General features: G+C 41.8%; 1 protein-coding gene across 13 annotated transcripts in view; it reads left to right on the forward strand.

Moving 5' to 3' along the window:
• tns1b (tensin 1b) overlaps positions 1-22027 on the forward strand; it is a 197763-nt gene that overhangs the window by 80604 nt on the left and 95132 nt on the right. The window contains exon 1 of one of the 13 annotated variants that reach the window (XM_085374847.1): positions 8740-9632. The exons of the other annotated variants lie outside the window; for them this stretch is intronic. Coding sequence (XP_085230973.1) covers positions 9612-9632 — 21 coding nt within the window. The 5' untranslated portion in view covers positions 8740-9611. Of the gene's footprint in view, positions 1-8739; positions 9633-22027 lie in introns of those variants that run through there. 13 annotated transcript variants of the gene reach the window in all.

A 22027-nucleotide genomic window follows, 5' to 3' on the forward strand; every position in this document is an offset into this window, starting at 1 on the left:
CAAGGAATGGAATTGCTTTCACTTAAAATCTGTATCTCTATTGACAGTAGTCACTAAAAGGCAAAGATCCTCTATGTACACCAAACATTGTGCTGTTTCCTTACCTTTTGAACATACCTGAGCTAACATGATTTAGTAGTGCGGGGTAATTCTGAAGCTGCGTTTAAAATCATGAAGTTACTTCTATTAAGGAGCTACTTCACTTTATAGTACAGAAATGAACTGCAGTGTCCTTGCTCATAGTAATAAAGGAACCTGCCATTCTGTGTATTTGTGTGGCTTCAAATATAGTATTTGGTGTATGTTGTGTTATACAGCTGAGCTGTCCAGTCGAAGTTATTTGGTTTCTCTGATCCTTGCATGTCAAGCGTGTTTTGAGAAGGAAACCACCGTGTTCCACCATTAATCAGGAGCAACGTGGAAGAGCGTATCATCTCTCCGCCTCTCTGTCTGCTGGTGTTTTCGTTCCGCTTCTCTGAAATGATGAAGCACTTGTTTTGTCAGCTCCTGAAATTCTCAGAGCGCATGCTTTGAAACTGTGGAGAGAACTCGTACGTTTCTTTGTGCTGGCTCGCTTCCACTTTGTGCTTTTGTTATTTCAGATTTGTTGTTTGTGACCCTTTTAGTTCCTTTCACTGAGCACATCATGTTGCAGTTTGAGCTCTGTTGTTGCTGCTTGGAGCTTCCTGATGGATGTGCCCTCATTCGGTTTGCCAAGTGAAAAGCTGCAAATTGCCCCCTTTGTTTCATGAAAGTTGCAACATTATTACTAACACTTGATTCCTTTCCCATTCATCAAGCTTAAATTGTGTTACTGAGCATTTCAGAGTATAAATCTATTGAAATAATAGTCAATGATAATAAAACCAGTAGGTTCACTTGCAGAATTGAGCCTCTTACATAAATATTCTCCTTTCCAGGAAGTTTCTGGATCTTACTACATACCACTGAGTTCAATAGTCATTCTGGCACAGTCTGCCTGTCAGTAGCTACCGTTTCCCGACATTTTTAACATTTCTGAGCGATCACCTGGAGATATAAAGTTCTTGGTGCGGCTACAAATAAGACAAACAGTCTACCTTGTATTATTTATCGCTTCCAAATCTTTGACACATCCAAACACCTGTATCCACACATGTGAGATGCATTTTTGAGAGAGATCGTCAGGTCTGCAGCTGGAGAACAATGTTTGCATCGATAACTGTGAAATTCTGGAGCAGTTATCTGGTTAGCAGTTATCTGGGCACTTGTTTCAGCGGTAAAACCTGGATTCATATTCAATAGCTTGTTCTGTTGTTGACCTCTTTTTCTGTTTTTTAGATGATTTTGAGATTATTGTTATTTTGATTATGCGGTTGGTTGTTTAATGAATCCTCAGAGCCCACACCCAATAAATCAAAACAAATCTGTTCTATATGGATATGGATGAACTGTTTTCAACCATGAATCCAGGTAATGAGGTCTGGATGTTGTACAGATCTGATTTTCTGGACATTGTCCAGATGTGGCCTTTCACATATGAGGCAGACAGCTGGAGATTGATGGTCATGAGGTGGCGCCTGTGCCGATCAAGCAGGAGGCAGGACACGACGCACATCAGCACACACTCGCTGTCTGTTAATTGTCTGAATGTATGAATCAGTGAAAGGTCAGGGCTGCAGTGCATGTGTGAAATGGCTAAGGTGTGATGGTCCAACACTTGGGTTCAAGGCGAAAACTCTGTTAGCTGTAGAAACATCTGGCATGAAGTTGACGCTCCCCAGAGGGTTGATCCTACCTACTCTGGTTAGTGAGTATCATTTGGTTCAAAGCACCACTATGTCCTATCCATCCATCTTTTAGAGGAGAGGTGGGGTAAACCCTGGACAGGGTCATCACAGGGTTCACATATAGTTAGACACCTACAGCCAATTCAGACTCCCCTATTACCCAACACACATTTGAACTGTTGGAGGCATACCTGGATCCATCTTTCATACTGTCTACTTCAGGAAGAAGTTGACCAAAGGAGAAAACCAGCAGTGCCTTTACATACAAATTCATTTAAAGTCACTGATTCATTTTGTTTCCCCAGCCCAGTGTATCCATGATTTAAACTTTGGAGATTATTCTACACTGTGCCAGAAGACAGAAAGAAGAAGATTCATCCCAGAATGACCCACTGCTCCCATGTGTCTTTGCAGCCAGTCTCTATTGACACACAAGCCTTTATTTAGTTTGCATTTTTTCCCTCTTGCCCTCGAGCCTCATCCTCTCTCGTGTAGCGCTTGCTTCAGCAGTCGCAGCAGCTGTCAGGATCATTTGGCTTGATTAACCTTGACTACTGTTCCAGTAACTTCCTGTAGATACCACACATTGCCACAGTGCTGATTTATCACACAGGCAGAAACTGTGATGTGTCACCACAACTGAGCCCCAGCAAAGGTTTTTCATATTCAAAGACTGTAACACAGTCTCTGTAGCGGTTTCACCTTTAATTTCTCTTATAAATTCATGTTTCTGTTATTAAGACACATAATATAACAGGTTCTTTGATCATTTAAATAAATTGAGTCATCATCAGGAAATGTATATTACTTATGGCGCTCAACCCCCTCGATGTAGAAAAGGCCTTTATGCTCTTAGTTCTGCATTGCTTTCGTTCTAATGGATAAACAAGGCATTCAAAGAAAGGGGAAAAAATACATATTGTGCTTTTGCTGTAAGACATTACATAAGTCCAAGTTTGGGGAGGTTTCAAAGCATTGCGTTGAACCCCTTTGACAACATTAACAGCTTCCTTCATTTTGCATGTTGTGTTGGCCGTGCAGAGAGTGAGAAATGGAAGTTAAAGTAGGAGAGGGGCTGACCCTCTGTTAAGAAAACAAACGGAAGAGGCCGTGTCAGAGTTGTATAATTGTTACACACTTAGCGCGCCAACCAGTTAGAGCAAACACACAATGGTGGGCTCATGACTAAAATATTCCTGTATTGGTCATGGTATCTGCACCTACTTTAAAAAAAAAAACAACAAAAAGAAAACAACAGCTCCTCGTCTGATCAAATGCAGAGCCAGCCAGCAGCTCTGAGGCTAATTGAATTAGCAGTCACAGGACAGAACACATGCTCGCTACTCTGTTCTCCTCCTTATGACCGCAAACGTTTGCAGGAACACAACAACAGCTCAATCATGGGATAAATCATATGGCTTCTAATTTGAGTGCATTTTTGTATAAGGAGCGATGTTTTCTGGGTTTAATTTCATTGCGATTTTGACTTAATTTTATATCATGAGGATGAAAATAATCGACTAAGTAAACATTTTTACTACAATTCAGTATTTGTCAAGACATGTTGAACTTTAGCAAGTATGCAGTTTCTGATTGCCCCCACGTGAAAATATTTAAGGCAATTGTCTGAAATTTTATGCAAAGTGAGTGTCGTCCTTGCTACATGTGCTACCTCCTGCTGTGTGCTACAGATGTGGACAGAATTATTAGAGCCTCCGTGAAATTTAAAGGCTTTGTCATTATTTTCCCAAGTGCTTTTCTGACATAGCATTTCTAAAATTGTTTTCTTTAGAAAGCATAAATAATTTTTGTTTGCACATAATAACAGAATTATTTCAGACATAAAACTATCAGGGTTAATATAATTAGCCCCCTGAAAATGGACTTTATTATCGAATAATAGCACAAACCACTGATGTGCAGTGATGTGATTTAACTTTGTAATGCTCAAGGCTTATAAAATTGAGTTAAAACCAAGGATTATCTTCTAATTTGCACACAGTATAAAAACTTCAGAGAGGGTTTGGGCTGTCACATGAAAAAGCATCATGCCAAGAACAAAATTAATCAGTTTAGACTTGAGAAAAATAATGTTTGATGCTCTCGAACCAGGAGATGGATATACAAAGTTGCACAGTACAGACAAGCCTTGCAGGTGGGAAAATAAAATTTTAAAGACTCTAAAAGGAAAACTAGTGAGTGATGTGTTAAAAGACCCCAAAACAACGGCCAACATACTAGTCAATGACTCAGCCAAGTCAGCTAAGCTATATAGATGATCCTTTATACAGTATTTTTTATACAGTAAGTTTCATCCAGATAGATAAACACATGTAGGAAGACCTACAAACGTACGCTGCAGTCATTATAGTAAGATGAAAAAAATAAATATGCGACTTTAACTTTGACTGTCAAACAAAAGAAATAAAAATGGACCTACAGTCACAATCATCTGTCATTTCTCCTTGTTCATGTGCATAAACTAACGGCTTACACAAGGACCATGGGCTTACGGCCATGTATTTAGTAAGCGCATGTTAACGACATGTGCATAGATACAGCAGAGAAAACAAACAGGAACGCCCAGCTTTAGCATGATGGAGTAATCAAGAGCTGTGGGAAAGAATGTCAACAACGTGCCAAGTGCACGAAGGAGACGTGGATGGAAGAAGTGAGTGAGAAGGATGAATGTGCTTAAGATCAATTAGAAAAAAAATTCCACACTTTCATTTCATTGCCCTTCTTGTACAGAGGAAGAACTGCTGAGCATGCACCATCTCTCCCGGAGTTTCTAATCGTCTCTGAGTGCTACAACAGCTGTGAGTGTTGAGGGTTTTTTTCAGAGGAGCCTTCTTTATTACGTGCTCAAGGAGTTTGGAGACTTTGTTCTGTTCAAGTTCCCCACCCTTACATCTGCAGCCTGTCCTTTGGTTCAAGGCAACAGCTTTTCCATCCCATGTCAGCTCCTGCTGCCTAATCATGACCATCCAGTAGAAAAATCCATGTTAAATCTGGTCCGTAAGCTGCGAGGGCGTTTCCGAAGCGTTCCACCGAGCGCTGGGGGACCGAGAGCCTGACGCTCGCCCCTGACGTTGCTTGGGAAAGCCTGAGTCAGACTCATGAAACTGGACCTCACCCAGAGTGTTCTCTCCTGCTCTGTGTTCCTCTCTGTAGCCCTACTGTGTACTATTTTGTTTTTTCTTTTCTACGTTTTTCTTTCTCTATCCTCCTCTTTTTCTTCCCCCATCATTCACTGATGAAGGCACTGATTCCCCCCTATTGTTGCTCCTTTGCTTATCAGTCGGTGTGAGGACCACACATGGTGAAAAAGTGATTGGTGCATTCATTCTTTCACAATCATTCGTGTACAGAAGAATTTGTTCCCTCCCAATAATAAACATTAAAGGAGCAAAGGGCCTACTTAGTGAAACTGATGTAGCAATCTTTTTTTTTTTTTTTACCCCCTCTCGCATAGACACTCACAGCCACTTCATTAGGAACACCTGTTTATTTGCGTTTTAACACAAATATGTAGTCAGTCACTTGGCAGCAAGTCGATGCTTTTAGACATGTGGACAGGATCAAGACAGCCTCCTAAAGTTCAAACTGAGCATCAGAATGGGGAAGAAAAGGAATTTAAGTGCCTTTGTGAGCGTGGAAAGACCTTTACTGTTGGCTGCACCATCTACCTTGTCTCGGATTTACCGAGAATGGTTTGTAAAGGCAAAATATCCAGTGAGCGGCAGATCTCTGGGAAAAAATGTCTATATCAGAGGTTAGTGGACAATGGCCAGACTTCTTCAAGACTACAGTAACTCAAATAACCACTTGTTAAACCGGCTGCCAAGCCTGACAGAAAAACTGAGGCTACAGTTCACACGGGCTCACCAAAATTGGACAATAGCCGATTGTAAAAATGTCTCAATTTTTGCTGCAACATTCAAATTAGGTGTAAAGAACATAAAAGCAGTTGAGGCTGATTTGGGTGGTATAATGCTGTGGGAAATATGTTTTTTTTGCACACTTTGGACCTCTTAGTACCAAATGACCATCATTTAAATAGCACAACCTCCCTGAGTGTTGCCGATGACCATGACCATGCCTTTATGACTGCAGCGTACACATCTTCACAGCTCCCAGCAGGACACGGCATCATGTCACAAAGCTCAGATTGGTTTGAACATGGCAATGAGTTTTCTCCACAATCACCAGATCTCAGTCCAGTGGACCACTTTTAGGATGTGGTGAAGTGAAGATTCTCATCGAGCATGTGCTGCAGACATACACTGTTGAATCAATGCTATCAAGAATTAAGAGAGTTCTAAGGATGTCTCCAAAAGGGCATCCAACTCAGTCCTATCAAGAGGTAACTAATGAACTGCCTGGTTAATGTAAGTTATGAGTTTTTGTAGAAGATGCAAGACACATTGTGTTCTGATCTCTGAGCTGCTGCACAGCAGGTTGAAGAAGCCAGAAGGAACATGATGAAGGAGGAGGTCTGACTGAAAGCCAAGCTGAGTGTTGTTTGCTTAAGCTAATGTAACTGTTTTTGATCAGTCTGAAAAACATCACTGAGATGCACACGATTCCACGTTTAAACATGCAGAAAGTTTTGCACATGAGCTTTAATATATCTGAGCTATTAAGCCCATGGCTTTATTAAGTGCTTTATAAACAGATAACACATTGTTACGCTGTGACTCACACATTTTGGAAATCTTGCCTACATGTGCGTGGATTTAGCAGGGAAAATACTGGGCGATAAAAGTAAATTAGTTGAAAGTAAGTCTGATTATTGTGCTTTTCTTTATATGGGGAAAAAAAGATGGTGCCATCAAAAAGTAATGCAGAAAATGTAGAAAATTCAATAGAAATGTAAGGATTTTGTTCCTGTGGTGGATTCCCAGACCCTCCTGTTAATGTTGTGTCCTATTAAAATGAGTTAAAAAGAGACTCAGAGATTTCAGTTCCTACAAAAATGAGCAGTAAGAGTAAAAAAAAAAAAAAGAATTGGCGTGGCTGTGCGATAGTTGTTTCTGGCAGTGCCGGTGTGATTACAGACAGCAGCCACAGGATTATGAAGGTAATAAAAGCCAGGACGCAGGAAATAGCCCAGACTAAGAGAAACATATCAGCCTCAAACACAGACAGATAACTTCCCCACGCTTTGCACTTCCCGACACACACGGATGAAACTGGTGGTCTGCACCACTGCATTGTGGTGAGCGGCGAAACACAAAGCTCGACTCAGAGCCGCACAGGCAAACACAGATACTAGGAACAGGGAATTCCCGCTCCCCACAGTTTAAAACCGTGTCCCTCCGCTGAAGGTGACTATCTCACATAAACAAGCATGTTGTTTTGTTGCCGTGAACCACATGTCTGCTCTTTGGCAGCACTCCCTTCCTTCCTGGGCCTTGTCATTAATAGTGAATTAAATAACGCTTACAGAGCTGACATCTGGTGAGCACGACTTCAAGCTAGAGGTGTTGCTCTTCAGAGCCGCCTTCCATGTAATTACCTCCAAGCAGCATCAAAGACGGTGGCCATTCTTTCCATGTTGAGACATAATCCTTAATGTGCTACAAATTTGTACCATGCATTCTTCAGTAAAGCCTCTTTGTCTGCCACTGGATAATAGCCAGCGACGTTGTGGGAGCACATTAAAACGGCACGCTTACTGTAAGGCTGCGAGTAGTGCTATAACCTAGGCTGCTTGGATGACTTGAGGTGAGATTAAAGCCATCCAGTTTAATGTCATTTACTGGATAGTTGTTGAGTCTGATGTGGCCCAAATGTGCCAATCGGTTGACAGCTGCTAACAAAATCTATAGTACTGCATACAAACACACTTCCCCCAAAGCTTTCATGCAGTGGCTGAATCGCACCAACCAGGTTATCACCTGTTGGCCATTAAACTGACATTAATGATAAGTTAAGACTAGATTCAATTAAAAAAAAAAAGTCAAATTTTCACTCAGTAATTTTGTTCATATCCATTCTCTTCACCACTTTATACTGGTGACATGTCCAGGGAGTATCCCCCAGCCCTCATCCTGTGACAGCTGGGATACGCTCAAGCATCCCCATCACCCTGTATTATTTTTTAATGCATAACTAATTGAATTTGGGGTTAGAAATGAACAACTAATCTGTTAGGTTAGTTTAAAATACAGTGGTTGCCTCATCTTTCAAAGCTCAGTTTTCTGTCAGGTAAAAAGTGACGATTCATCCCCGTTAACAAGTGACTATTTCATATTTTTCACATTAGACGGGGCTGGAAGACGACGTGTTGGTTTTACTGGTGGTGTCTGATGCATCAGTCTAGGATGAGCTCTGGTGACTGTGAAGGCCACAGCGAATGACTCCCATATTCTTATTATTCTTAGACCTTTTCTGTAAGCACTTCTACTCTGTGTATTGGAACAAACCTCTCCTGCCAGAATAGACACATTTCATCACTGGAAGAAGGTGATCACTCGGAACAGCTGATTTGTGGACCTAACAGGACCCACTAGATCACCCAACTTAAGGGGTCAAGAGCTTTTGATCTTTCTCCAGGTTATTGCTATTTAAGTTACTTGATTCTACTTTTTTGCCAGCTTAAAACTCGTAGTTTTCAAAGCCAAGGTGATATATTTAAAGGAAAGATATTTAAAATGTGAAAGGCTGATAGTCAGTGAAAGCAATCTTCTGACTACTTTCACTCTAGAGTGATGTTCTAAATCTTTATAATAGCATGTAGGGACAAGGTTTAACTCTTGGAATCAAAGCCATAGAATTTCATGGCGTTGTGAGCTGGTGACTGGTCAGCATGTAGCTCCTTGCTGCTGTTTACACTGTCTGACTTTGCCTTGAAGTCAATGGATTCATTCATGGTACTTTCCCTCTCGTGGGCAGCCGTAGAGTGAGTGTGTAGGAGAGAGCTTGTGGGGAAGGGGGGGAAGGGGGGGCAGAAAAGGCGGGTGGAGGTCTGCCGACGACTCATATTTAACCTGTAACTTGAGAAGCTGATAACAAGGAGAGAATGAAGAATGAGCTCGTGATGAAGGAGTGTGTGTGAGAAAGTGAGAAAAAGACGGTGAAAGGAAAGAGGCGTGCTTTTGTTCCCCCCGATCTCACGTCCCCTTCTTCCCTCCCGATCTCCCTGGGAAATTTGACTTGAGTATTTTTCTCCTCCTTTCTCGTTACTCATGTGTCTCCCCGTTTGGGAGGAGGGTGAAAATGGTCTGAACAAGAGGGAGGAGAAAATAAACCCAGGGAGTGAAAGAGAGGGGAAATAGCTGTAGCCCGTAGCCAGACTTTGCCTGCTTATTCAGCGCCGAGTGCTGCACTGCGCCGTCTCCAGTTGTGGGATGTTAAGATTTGCCTTTGGCTGCACTTCGCCCCACTCGCGCGCTCACATTAAGACTCTTTAGACATCTTTATGCTCATTTTCTTGGAGGAGGAGTGAGTGAGGGAGAGGCTAACCAGACCTATTAGCCTGAAGCCTGAAACAAACACACACACACACACACAAACTCTCTCTCGCTCTCTCGTTCTCGCTCTCTGACACACACACACACAAACTCTCTCTCTCGCTCTCTCGTTCTTGCTCTCTGACACACACACTCACACACACACTCCTCCAGTCCTGCGCTGCACCAAGGTAACAGTGAGTGGATTTAGCTTTTAGCCATCTGGTCGGAGCACAGAGGAAAAACCTCTCTGCTGCACACGGTGGGGGGGCAGAGGAAGAAAAGCCAAATGACGATGCAGCACTAAAACCAGACAGAGAAAACCAAAGAGTGAAAGAGAGAGAGAGAACGACACACAAAAAAAAGACACTCACTCTGAGACAGGATGGCCACCGCAGTGTTTCAGGTAAGAAGCGTGGTTGGGAAAGGAGGGTAAAGTACTGCTGTCTGTCTGATGATCGAGCTCCTGGCTTTTCGTGTGTGTGTGTCAGTTTTCTGCATTGTGGATTTGCTTCACTGTTACAGAGAAACAAAGTTATCGCAGGATGTGTGTGACCTGACATAGGTGTGATACTCATGTGCGTTATGCTGCACTGGAGCAGTGCTGTCTTCAGTAGGTGAACAGTGATAAAGAGTGAATTCAGACACATATTGCGTGTTTCCACAGCAGAGTGCATCGAGCTGCTTCTGGTGTGGATTGCAGGATTTTATATTAACGAGCATGTAATATACACAAGCTCATGTTGTATCAGTGTAGTATTTAAATGTGTTTATGTCAGGTAATGTAAAGCACTGCTTGCTTCTGTAGTGCTTGTGTATGTGTGTGGTCTCCTTGGCTAACCATGTTTGTGGTTGGTGGCCCATGGTCATAGCTGGAAAGATGGTGGCCTCTTCTCTTCTCTTCCACTTACCAAGAGTGAGAATGAAAATGTGTTTGCTGTCATGCTTTCAGTGGTGCTCTGTATAAAGTATGTGTGTGTGTGTGTGTGTGTTTGTGTCGACTGCTGCAGTTGTTTCACAATAAGACCTTGCAAAAGTTGTTTCACAGATATAATCGCCCCAGGCGTGAGAAAACCCAACAGCACTTGGGGAATTTTTGGCACGTATAGCGGGAGTTACAGTTGCCTCCAGTTTGCTTCAAACTGGGGAGAAGAATAAAGACGTAATGTGAAAACACAGAGCGTATTCTTAAACAGATTTGCAAGGTCACGCTGGTCACTGACAGCTGTGATTTTTCTCTGTCCCATCCACCCTCACTGAGTGGGTGTTTGGATTTTTAACAGATTCTGGCTCTTTCAGCAGGATATAATGTGAGTAAGAGGTTAAATTGTCTTCACATAGTTAGAAGACAGTAGGTTTCCATAAATACATTTTGTAGTGTAGTTGGAGCTGTTGGAACACAATACTAGGCTATAATGTAATGTATTGCTGCTGCTGGTAATGTATGCTAGAGACAGCTGAACGAGTCCAGTAATACTTATCTTTCAGCATGGAGCTGGTGTTGATGACTGCCCCCTCTAGCTTTTGTGCTTTTTAAAAACTGGCCCTCGTTTTGACAGATTTGAGAACCAATGGTGTTATTAGCAGATATTGGGGTAATTTCAGTAGGATTTCATTTTGGACTCAATATGTGGGCACCATCTGCCAGTCACTGGTGAATTCATTATGGTAACCCTTCCTTTAACCACTGACATCAGAGGTTCCAACTTTGGGTCTGGCACTTTTGTAGTGCCAGTGCTAGCCTTACAACATTTTTTTAAAAAGATGGTGGAAATGTGTGAAATTGAGCACCAGCTATGCACTGATGGAAAAGTTATGTGTCCACAAAAATGTCTAAATTTGACCCCTGTGCACCCCCAGCTTTTACACATGGTGTTTGTGCACAGTCACTTCCAGATGTTATACAGTGGAATAAAAGAATAAACAAGAAACAGTAACTAAATCTAAAAGCCTGTTGAATTTTCAGAAGCAATTCCATTTAAAAGCAGCATTATGTGATCAGCTAATCTAAGGAAAAACAATAGGTTGCATGCATAACACTGTTGTAAAGTGATTGGAGATGAGAAATGGGACGATATTAGCATTTGTCTGTCCAACTGACCAACTCCTGAGGGCAGCTTCTTTCATTTTAGCTGCTAATTTTTCATAGTCACCGGATAGTCTTCTTCTAAAAGCAGAAGAAAGGGGAAACCAAAACAATTAAAGAAGCTAAAAAGAATTTAAATTACTCAAGAGATTAAAGGGAATGCAGATTCCTGTGTTGCACAGACCTTTAAACTAATACTACGGGCAAAATACTGATTACAAATGATTTGCTGGAATGAGCGGTTTCTGACATCACAATTGGTAATAACTTGTAGGATGTGTAACCCACACATTCCTTGGCTGGCGTATGTGTAACACGGCATTGTCTTGCCTGAAGAGCGGCATTACCCGTGACGCCTGGCTTTGTGGGAATGGCGAACATCCACTGGCTTGAAGCCTGTGCCGGACTGGATTTCAGAAGAGGCATTTTTCATCATTACTGTCTGCCAGTCTGCCAAAGCCTCCCTCAACCCACTCTTACAGGCAACTCTAACCACAGTTACATACTCAACCACACATTCAGCCATAAGATCGGGACAGAGGAAGGGCTGGCCAGTTTGTGAAGGTGTGTTTGTTCACTTACTGTGTATGTGTGTGTGTGTGTTTCTAGGATTAGGGATAAGGCAGTGCTTCATGAACCATAAAAAACCACCAGTGTGAATTCTCATGCTCTTCAGCTGATGTAATCTTTCTTCTTCTGTGTGTATGTCTCAGTTCTTGCAGACACTGCCTCAGCTACGACATTACCGTGTATTGTAACAAACCATTTAGTTTCTTGTGTTTACTATTTTCTCACGGACTCACATTGTGACTGTGCACAACTCTAGAAGAGTGAGAGAACTTGGCTTTAGCCCTTTATTCAAGGGCACAAAGGTGCATTGTAATGTAAGCCAGGAGACACTTTTGATTTTGCTCAATGTTACACTCAAGTACAGTACAAAGTTTGCATATCCAGCATAGGCTGAATCGATACATTGCATAATACATCTACTGTATTATAATTGAACTAATGCACTCTCACTTATGTTCACAAAATGCTGTGCTGAACTGTAATGTGTGCACACAGCAATATATTTATTCCCTGGGTCCTCGGGGCTCAATGTTGGCACATACTGCAAACCTGCAATACATTAGCAACATAAATAATCCATAGCCATGCCAAGGCATCATGCCTTATTGTTGGGCTTTTAGTATAATTAATAGCTTCAACTGAGAGCAAGTAAAAGCTTCACATTTATCAAGGGCGTCATATAATGTTTCACTTATTGTCGTTGCTTAGCAGGTCATCTGGCATATATGAGAAACTGCTGTCATAGGCCCACAGGAAGGTGTTTTAAGAGCGTTTCAAAGAGCATATCCGGAGACTAATGTTGCAGTTAAAATGAACAGCGAACCCCCTTCAAAATTTACTGCTTAGGATGCTCGAACAACTCGGGACCATCAGCCCACCAGCTTAGATGAACACACACTGTTTTCAAGCTTTCTTTTGAGGTATTTAAGTTGTGCATTATCATTGGGTGATGTGTTGAAATAATTCAACACGGCCATGAACATTCATAACCTGTACGAGTTCATCCCATAGATACAGATACATACCTGCTAATTATGGCTTTCTTCTTATAACATTGCAAAACAAAGCTGGAGTACAGTCGCTTTGATGGGTTTTACTCTGCATTATTTGACAACAATTCCAAAAAGCACCAACACCACAAACACGCTCGGGTAGCGGAAGTGAGGCCCGGCTGGCTGCAAACGTGCTTTTTTTCTGCTGTAGAATTTTGCATGTTAATATGGGAGTTTATGGGAATTGAGCAGTTTCTTGGAGCCAGCCTCAAACACACTGAAGGCCTGCAGTTTTTGGTACTCCTATATCTTCTTTGGTTTTCAGCTTCCAAGGTTGTCGGCTGGTTGTGACTTACTGGTAGGTTTGGGGCTTCTGGTATCTTTTTATTGGAGAAACTTGTCCAAAATGGGAATGTAGACTTCCACACTGATGTTTTTGTTCTCCAGGACTGAACGTCTTCACAACACTTCATCTTCTGGTCTCACATTATGGAAATCTCTGACAGTGATTAAACACAACTCTACACAGTAGCTTAACGCAAGAAAAAAAAGATGACACCACCTTGAGAGAAGAAATAAATTAAAATATGAATTGGACTTGTTCCATTGCAGATAGGTAAAATAGTTATACAGCTCCTCCAGCTGGCCTTTTGTGCATCATGTACAGTTTGTAAAATATTTGTATTAATTTATTTTTGGCTAAAAACCTCAGTGGGTATAATGGCTCATTTTATGTTTTGCTGTCAAGAATTTGCCTTGCCTTTCTTTCCATGTTTCTTGACTGGTAACTGGAGCCAGCAGTCTTTAGACTTCCCGAGGACCCTCACAGATTACTACTCTTTAAATAGAGGGGCTCCTTATAATACCCCCAAAAAGTGGAACATTTAATGACAGCTAATCTTTTCAATGACTCCATGCAATCAAGCTGGAGGCCTGGTATAATGGCCCTTTCTTGAATAGCATTGGTAGTTTCATAGTCAAGGAACATATTGAGAAAGGAGGGGGGTTTCATTTTCCCAGCCTCTTTTTGGGAGGTTTATTTTGGCATGCAACTTCAGGGTTTTTTTGATTACCAAATGACACCGTTCCCCATTTTCCAGGATGGCAACCTTATCAGTAGACCAGTAATACTTTGTATCAGGGGTATCCAATCAATGTCCTCAATGTACCCTTGCAGTGCACCATCTCACAAACATTGACTTGTTTTGGCTTTAAAGCAGCTTGATGATTATTGAACGTGGCTCCTCCAGGGGAACTGAGCCACATGTAGAGTCTTGAAAGATTTATTTACCTTTTGTTATCCCGGTGCCCTTACATGCACACGTTAGTTGGGATGGTTTGGCTCTTTTTAAGCCTTTATGCCCCTCGTACACCATTCGTGCCAGTTTTGCCCAAAGGTCAATAAAAAACACAGTTTCTGCTTTGTTATGCTTTCCCTGAAGGTATTCACTCAGTTCTTCTAGTTTCCGAGGGTTTGTATAAGATGTAAACATTTTGATTTTCTGATGTCATAGCTTGACTGCGATCAGGATGGTTTGTTTTTGATCTCATTATTGCTGAACCTGCACCACTGAGTTGAAACTTTTTTTAAACATCTTTCAGATTGTTTGCACAGTAGATATGAGAGAAGACTGATGAGGTCATGTCTCAGGATTTGATTTCCAGGTCTTCTAAGTTTGCTTTGGACTTAGTTCTTGACTTTGACGCGTAATAGCCTTCGACAAGATGCCGTAGCTTTGAACCTCTGTGGCCACTTATTTCATCACTGATTCTTTTAAGATTTCCTCCAGATTTGGTGAACCAGCTCCTGATTAGATGAGGCCAGCATGGTGGTGTAGTGGTAAGCACTCCTGCCTTCCAGCAAGAAAGCTACTTTTAACCCGGCGGGTTGGATTGGGCCTTTCTGTATGGAGTTTGTGTTCTCTGAGGTGTGTCCAAAGTGTGTATCCTGCTTCTCATCCAGTGTCAGCTAGGATAGGCTCCAAGCGCACCATGAGCCTGTTTGGATAAGGAATTAAGAAAATGGATGGATGGATAAAGTTTATGACATTTAGACTTGAGCAAAGTCTAAATGTCACAAATGTTTGGTTCAAAAACAGTTTGAAAGATTCATCTTATCCCATCATTGCATTTTGAGTTTTTTTTAACATGATATATATGGAAAACATAAAAACAATGCAAACTTTGTCACTTTATTCTCTGGGTAAGAAGGTAAATTATCCCGTTAAATCAATGTGAGATGTGAAAGCATTTTAGTGTCCACATGACTGAGCATGCATGTGAACACCATGCGAGGTATGTTCATGTGTGTGTGCCAGAAGTCCACGAGGAGGGCGGGAGGTTGTTTTCTTTTCCTTTTTTCTCCTTCTTTGTTATCAAGCCTCCATGTCTCTGTGGGGAATGTTTATAGAAAGCAGACCTGTTTCCTCGCTTTTACCAGAAACCTTCATATTGTTGTTTGCTTTTCATGACTGATTGGTGTCGAGCGGGGCTTATAGTACTGACCAGAAAGGCAGGAAACATCAGTGCCAGGTTCCTGATTTTTCACCAAGCTGCTTGGACTCACTTGAAGGCTGGAGAGCTAAAAGATGGGAGAAAGGCTTGTCTGGGCCTGAGTACAAATATGCCTTTAATCTTTTTTATAAAACATAAAATATAGTTTCTCAGCTTTGTGGAGTGTTTTTAAAGCTTGCCAGGAAGTATATAGGAGTGTAACTGCTAGAGATCAGATTTTAATGGCCAGGATAGTTTTGCCCAACTTGTTCATGACCTGTTAATGGCAGTGGTGAGTTTGCTTTCTTATGCGTATTATTAATAGCTCTATTTAGGATATTAATATTTGTGCTGGAAACACAGTGCGGCAGTGATTAATGCTCAGCTGAGTCAAGTTATCCAGATCTTTGAATGGATCTGTGTTTTCTCTGCAGATTTTTTTGTTTCATACTGATCGAATGTCAGAAATGAGTGATTGTGCGCAAAGCAAAATGGAGCAAATAGAAATTCTTAAGTAATCCTATGTTTAACAGCTGATGTTTAACTGCTGATGAGTGCATGATGAACATCAGTTTTGTTAAAAAAACAAAAACGGGACTTGAAGGAGAAGCAGATAAAGGAGGGAGATACTTTGGTGGGATTAAATGTGAAACCCAAACTCACCCATCCATCTGTCGTTAGAAAACAGCTAAATGTGTAGGCGTGCAGGTGACTTAGTGCTGCAGTTAAATGAACGATATCCTTCCCTTTGTGGGGTTTTTCTTTCCTTTTCTTTTTCATTGAGGTTATAACATAACAGCTGTGCACAGTTTGACTGCACAGGCTCGTCTCAGCTTGTCCAGTTTTCTCCCCTGACATCAACCTGTTGCTTTCCAAGATCTCGACGCTTCTCGTGCAAATGCAATCTAATGTTGAGATAACAGTTCCCCTCCAAAATACGCAAATATGAATAAAAAAAATGTTCTGTTGATTTTAATCACATCATGTGTTCGTAATCAGTAAACGGGGCATAATTGTAGAAATGGAAATTTAAAATGGAGCTATTATGCTTCTCCTTCTCTTCTCTTTTTGTATATACTATTACAATGGTGGATGCTTAAAATAAACATGGCCAAATGTGACCTTGCGAGTCCAAAGCTCAGGCTTCACACTGCTCTAACACCCTGTTTTGAACCATTTTGTCTATTCCTAGCTCTGTGTGATGTCATTGAGAGTGGGTATACCTAATAAGGTCATCTTACTGTAGGAACATTGCTCTGGCTGTGAACATAGAAGCTCCGCCCACTTGCTGTTTAAAGCTCAACATCAGGTGGGGGGCAGCCAATCAGGAGAAAGTTATCTTAAAGGGAGCAAAGGATGATTTGAGTGGCTCCACCAAAGCTCAGTGTAAGATAAATAAAGATTATTTTAAACTGTGAATCATGCAGAGCTACTGCTACTCTAAACTAGTAATAAAAATATGGAGGGTCTCATTCCCAGGGTGTCAAAAGATCTCATGGATACTAGAAAGGTCTCCTTTGGCATGATTCACTGAGTTTAACGGAGAAATGCTTGTCATACTCTTTAGTTGTTGCATTTGGACACTTAGCTTTACGTTTAAATGCTCACCCACAGCATTTAAACGTAAAGCACCAAGTGCCTTATGGTTCTCTGTTCACACCACTGATTTGTGCACAAGTCAAAGCTGAGCTGGCTTCAACATTTCTTCAGTGGCCCAGTCATGCGTGAAGCTCAACCAGTCATTTAGTTTCATGTTTAGGAACACGCAGATGCCAAGGGATGATGTGGACAAGCACTAGAGCAGCACTTGATAACTGACTGAGACTTTGAGTCTAGCTGCTCGTTCTTGCTGATTTTGTAAGTTTGTCACTCGTTCTGATAAACTAATTTGCTATTAACAAAGCAGCCAGTGAAAAGAATCAGAAGAATATGAGAAAATATGAGCTTCCAAACACAACACTAACCCCAGTCCTTGACTCGTGACTTACACCACCTCCATCTACACGTCCTCGTTCTGTGGCGTCCAATATGCTAGGTGTGTCAAACCACCGACGCCAGAAGATGCCACAAAATGGCAGTATGTGACACTCTGGGATGGGAATGCCTTAGTTTCAAAAGTCCAGCTATGCTTAAAATGTTTGTGAACTGCTTCTTTGAGCATATTTGATATTTACTGTTGCAGAAAAATGCATGTGCAGAGTTTGACACATTAAAAGTGTTTTAACATTCCTGCTCTGTGTTCACCTCAACTCTGAATGCAAGTCTTTTGTAATCAAATCATATTCCAGGATGCAAACATATGTCATCATAAAGACTGAGACATGAATCAAAGAAATTAAAGGTTTTATTACCAAATGTTTATGAGACAAAAATTGTTATTCTGTATTAAGCATTCATTTCTGCTTTTATGACTTTGACCCATTATTTCTGTCTGTTCTGGCTTGTTCCATTTGTTTGCGTGTTTTAAGGGCCGTTCCTACAGTAACATCTCCTGCAAGTGAGCAGATGTCAAATGACGACATGTGGAAAAATGTCTTCATGTGAACATGTGTCACTGAGATATAAAATGGGGAGATGCTGAAAGACTTCTGACAGAAGCTGAAGTTTCTCTCTGCTCGCTGTCTTTCAGCAAAGCTTGGCAAAATGCCTTGCAAAGGTTTATCCATACTGTAAGCACAGCAGTGAAATTGGTATTGATCTTTGCATCTGACTGTGGGTGAGGGAGCAAACACAAGCACAATGCCCAAAATGTCAAAGGAAAAATGGCACAGAAGATGGCAAGCTTGCCAACTCACCAGAGGACATAAACCACCCTCTGAACCCTGATTCTTCATGGCTGCCTTCTTCTTAACCCCCTCTTCTCGTCCTCAGCCGCTTGGCCTGGTGCCAGAAAGTGAGAGCCATGCTAAATGTGTAAATCAGCGTGCTGGTAAATACCAGCTCTTAGCTGAAGGACCCTGGGAAGGGAACGTGACCCCCGCTGTAACTTTAGAACAAAAGAAACAAGCCGCAGCTTCTCCCCTCACCACGCTGTCAGCCCCGTCCAACAAAGACAGGGGTGAGAATGAGCAGGCTGAAGGCCACTTTGAGCTGCAGCCGTGGAGAAGAAGCATGGCAGGGACATGCAAAGGCTGTCTGATCCCTCCGGGGTTCAATTTGCTCCTACACAGGCAAAGAAACAAACTGTGTGCTCATTATGATGGTTTTTCGTTTCAAAAATCTTTTGACATCTATCTGTATCTCTTTATCATCACTGTGGCAGTGAATAAAGTTAGCGTTAGCTAATCTTTGCTAGGTAGTGTGATGGACTTAGCTGTGGCTTTCTTTTATAGTGCACACATAGAGGATCAGAACTGAGATGAGATGTGTGGTTGACACCTACAGACCCAAAGTTAATCTTAATAGACTGACACAAACTAACTCAAGCCAGCAACGTGTTTTTTACCGAATGCTGTCGCACATGTTTTGCGTCTCACTATTTCTGAAGGGTTAGGGTTGGACACGAGCCTCTCAGAATTACCACTAACAATGCAGTCCAAACATCTATTTCTAATTGCCAGTACACAAAAAGGTTTGCAAAAAGAAAGAAATACAAAGCTGAAATTCCTGAGGCGGCAATTGCACATGCAATTTTAAAATGGTTGCATAACCTCTTAATTGTAAAATGAGGTGGGTAATTTGTGGTGGAATGTTTTTATATTGGAAATTATGGACATGGTTGATTCACACCTCTGCAATTATTGCAAATCATGAGTGATCCAGAGTAATACTAGCCCAGGGATGGGCAATCTCAGTCCACGAGGGCCGGTGTCCTGCAGGTTTTAGATCTCACCTTGGGTCAACACACCTGAATCACATGATTAGTTCGTTACCAGGCCTCTGGAGAACTTCAGGACATGTTGAGGAGCTAATTTAGCCATTTAAATCTGCTGTGTTGGTTCGAGGACACATCAAAAAACCTGCAGGGACACCAGCCCTCGTGGACTGAGATTGCCCACCCCTGTACTAGCCCCATGCAAACAGGGCTTTAGACTGTCTGTGAAGGTTCTCAGTCATCCAGGTCATCGTAGTCCAGACCTTCCCAAAGTGTGGGGCCCGCCCCCTAGGGGGGGCGCGGTATGAGAAGGGAAAAAAAAACAACGCTTGGACACTGCTAGCACGGGGCGCCTCCACAAACGCAAAGCAGGAGATGAACCATAGCTGAATATGTTTCCAAACCAACTTCATTGTTAGCAATGTTGAATATTATTACACAGGAAAAAAACAACTACATGTAAAATAATCACACCGTGACGCCTCTGCCTTTCTAAATAGAGGGACAATAACTGCATGTGTATGTGTAAGCGTGTAAAACCTGAAGATGGAGACAAAATACTGTTAATCTGACTATCTGCCATTTTTCAATTCATCTCATGTAAACAATAACGTGGCGCACAGCGTGACGTGAAAAAAGGCACATACCTTTTGACGTTGCGTGAAGAACTCTGTATTCCTCGTCAACACGTAAACGTAAAAAAGGAGTTTTAAAAAATCTCCGTGTTCAGTGATTTGAAACGCAGTTTACGTGTGGACGAAACAGCTGCGTCTTCAAAAATACCCGTGTAGGTGTGGACGCAGAGTTAGTAGTTTATTTTCTTACTAACTGTAATTTATTGCAGATTACTTGTATTTGCTTAATTGTTTACTAAATGTCTGAGGTGTGAAATAAGCCGCAATGGAGCAAAATATGGGTGTGTGTGGTTGGAGGACGTGGGTTAGGGTTACATTTTTCTTGTAAAACAAAGGGGGGCCTAGCAAAAAAAGTTTGGGAACCACTGTAGTCTAAGAAGCTTGGAAAGAAGCGTCTGGACTTCTTTAAGTTGCTTGAAGACGTTTCACCTCTCATCTGAGATGTTTCTTCAGTTCTTCAGTGATTAGGTAGAGGTTCATTAGGAGGTCCATTGTCCCTCTTGGGAGAACACTCCCACAGGGCTTAAATCTGGGACTCTTCACCATTTGACCCTAGAACTGACGAAGCGTCTCGGATGAGAGGTGAAACGTCTTCAAGCAAATTAAAGAAGTCCAGACGCTTTTATAGTAATACAAAGACGGATGATAAAAAACCTTTCTAGAAAAGATGGATTTTTTTGTGCAAAAGTCCCCAATGTGGTGAATAATTAATTGATGTCCTAATTGTTTTTGCTATAAGATACTATACTGTATACACCCAAATACTGTATAGTACAGTATAATAATCCCAGACGTGTACTTAAATATGCTGACAAAAGAAAAACAGACACAACCGTGCGTACATGCCTCTTCATTCCTGAAGTGCTTCTCATTCTGTGACACATAAATCAGCAGCGCCGAGATGAGGACCAGTGTTTGGAGACAGCGGCTCAGTCGTGTACACGTCCTGCAGTCCAATCTGCCAATAAATCTGAGATTTTCCACAACTTTCCCTTGAGGGAAACAAAGAGGCCATAACTTTCACACAGACTGAGACAGACAAGAAAGAAAAATATGTGGATGTAAAGCAGCAGAAGTGTACATTAGGAAAAAAGAAAAATACATCGGGCAAAGAAGGAATTCCTATTCAGCCCGCATAGATGCATCAGAATTCTAATAAAATAATGAATATGGATCAAGAAGGAGAAAAAAGCAAAGTGAAGAGGGCATAGTTGCTTGGACCAAAGCTCTCCCATCATTCCTTTGTGCTTTGATAATATCCCAATAAGTCCATACGAAGCCGCACTCTGGCACACTCGACCAGCACGGACACAGAAAAGCCTTCTGTTACTCGTTACGCCTCGCAAATTGAATTTGCACAGTGAATATTTCGGCCGGGACGTGCCAGATGCAAAGATCTGGATAAACATAAAAGCACACAGGGAAGCCGTGTGTTTATATGCCAGTGAAGAGAGCTGGAGAAAGTTTTCTAGCGCATGCCCTCCCACGCTCTTTTCCACGGTGGAGAGTGAGCTAACCTGCATGGAAATCGGTTTGCTGCTTGAAGTAAAGCTGGAATGTCCATCTCTGTGTTTGATTTTCTTCCGTGAAGGTTGAGATTTGTAGAAATAGGCATAGCGGTATTTGTTTACCCAAATAATGAATCGATTCATTTTTTCTCCGTGCCGCGCCGGTGGGTTCGTTGGTGGTGTCGTTGGTGGGGTCATTAACATATTCAGATCTGGGAGAATGACATCGGTTACATATCGTGTCAGTTTCTGGAGTGTGTCAGCGGCTAGCAGGAAGCTTACTGCATGTGAACGCCGTCATACGAGCCAGGGATATCTGACATGGACTTTTGTCTGCAGGAAATGGGCCCTTGTTTAATGCAGTTAACAGAAGCATGTATGGAATGCAACAACACAATTATCCTTTATTATATTACACTCATTTGAATACTGCCGATAGCATCAACACACACTCTCACCAGGCTTCCTCCTCTCGCACCGCAGAGCCCGGACAAAGGCTTTGTGTAGGTTTTCATCTAAATTCAGACATTATTCAGAAGCCATGGTTACACTGGACCCATTGCATTTCGTTTTATGGGCTGTTTGCACGTTTGATTCTGGTCAACAATATACCTTATGTGTGGGTCTATAGTACTGAGGCTAGTGCTGTAATCTGAGCTTATTTTGCAGTAGTGTAAAATATCCTTTCATTTTCCATGGGGGT

This window comes from Diplotaxodon limnothrissa, linkage group LG16 (assembly GCF_057381915.1).
Source record: "Diplotaxodon limnothrissa isolate DT_005_m linkage group LG16, D_limnothrissa_male_GT1.1, whole genome shotgun sequence".
NCBI classification, from domain to species: domain Eukaryota; kingdom Metazoa; phylum Chordata; class Actinopteri; order Cichliformes; family Cichlidae; genus Diplotaxodon; species Diplotaxodon limnothrissa.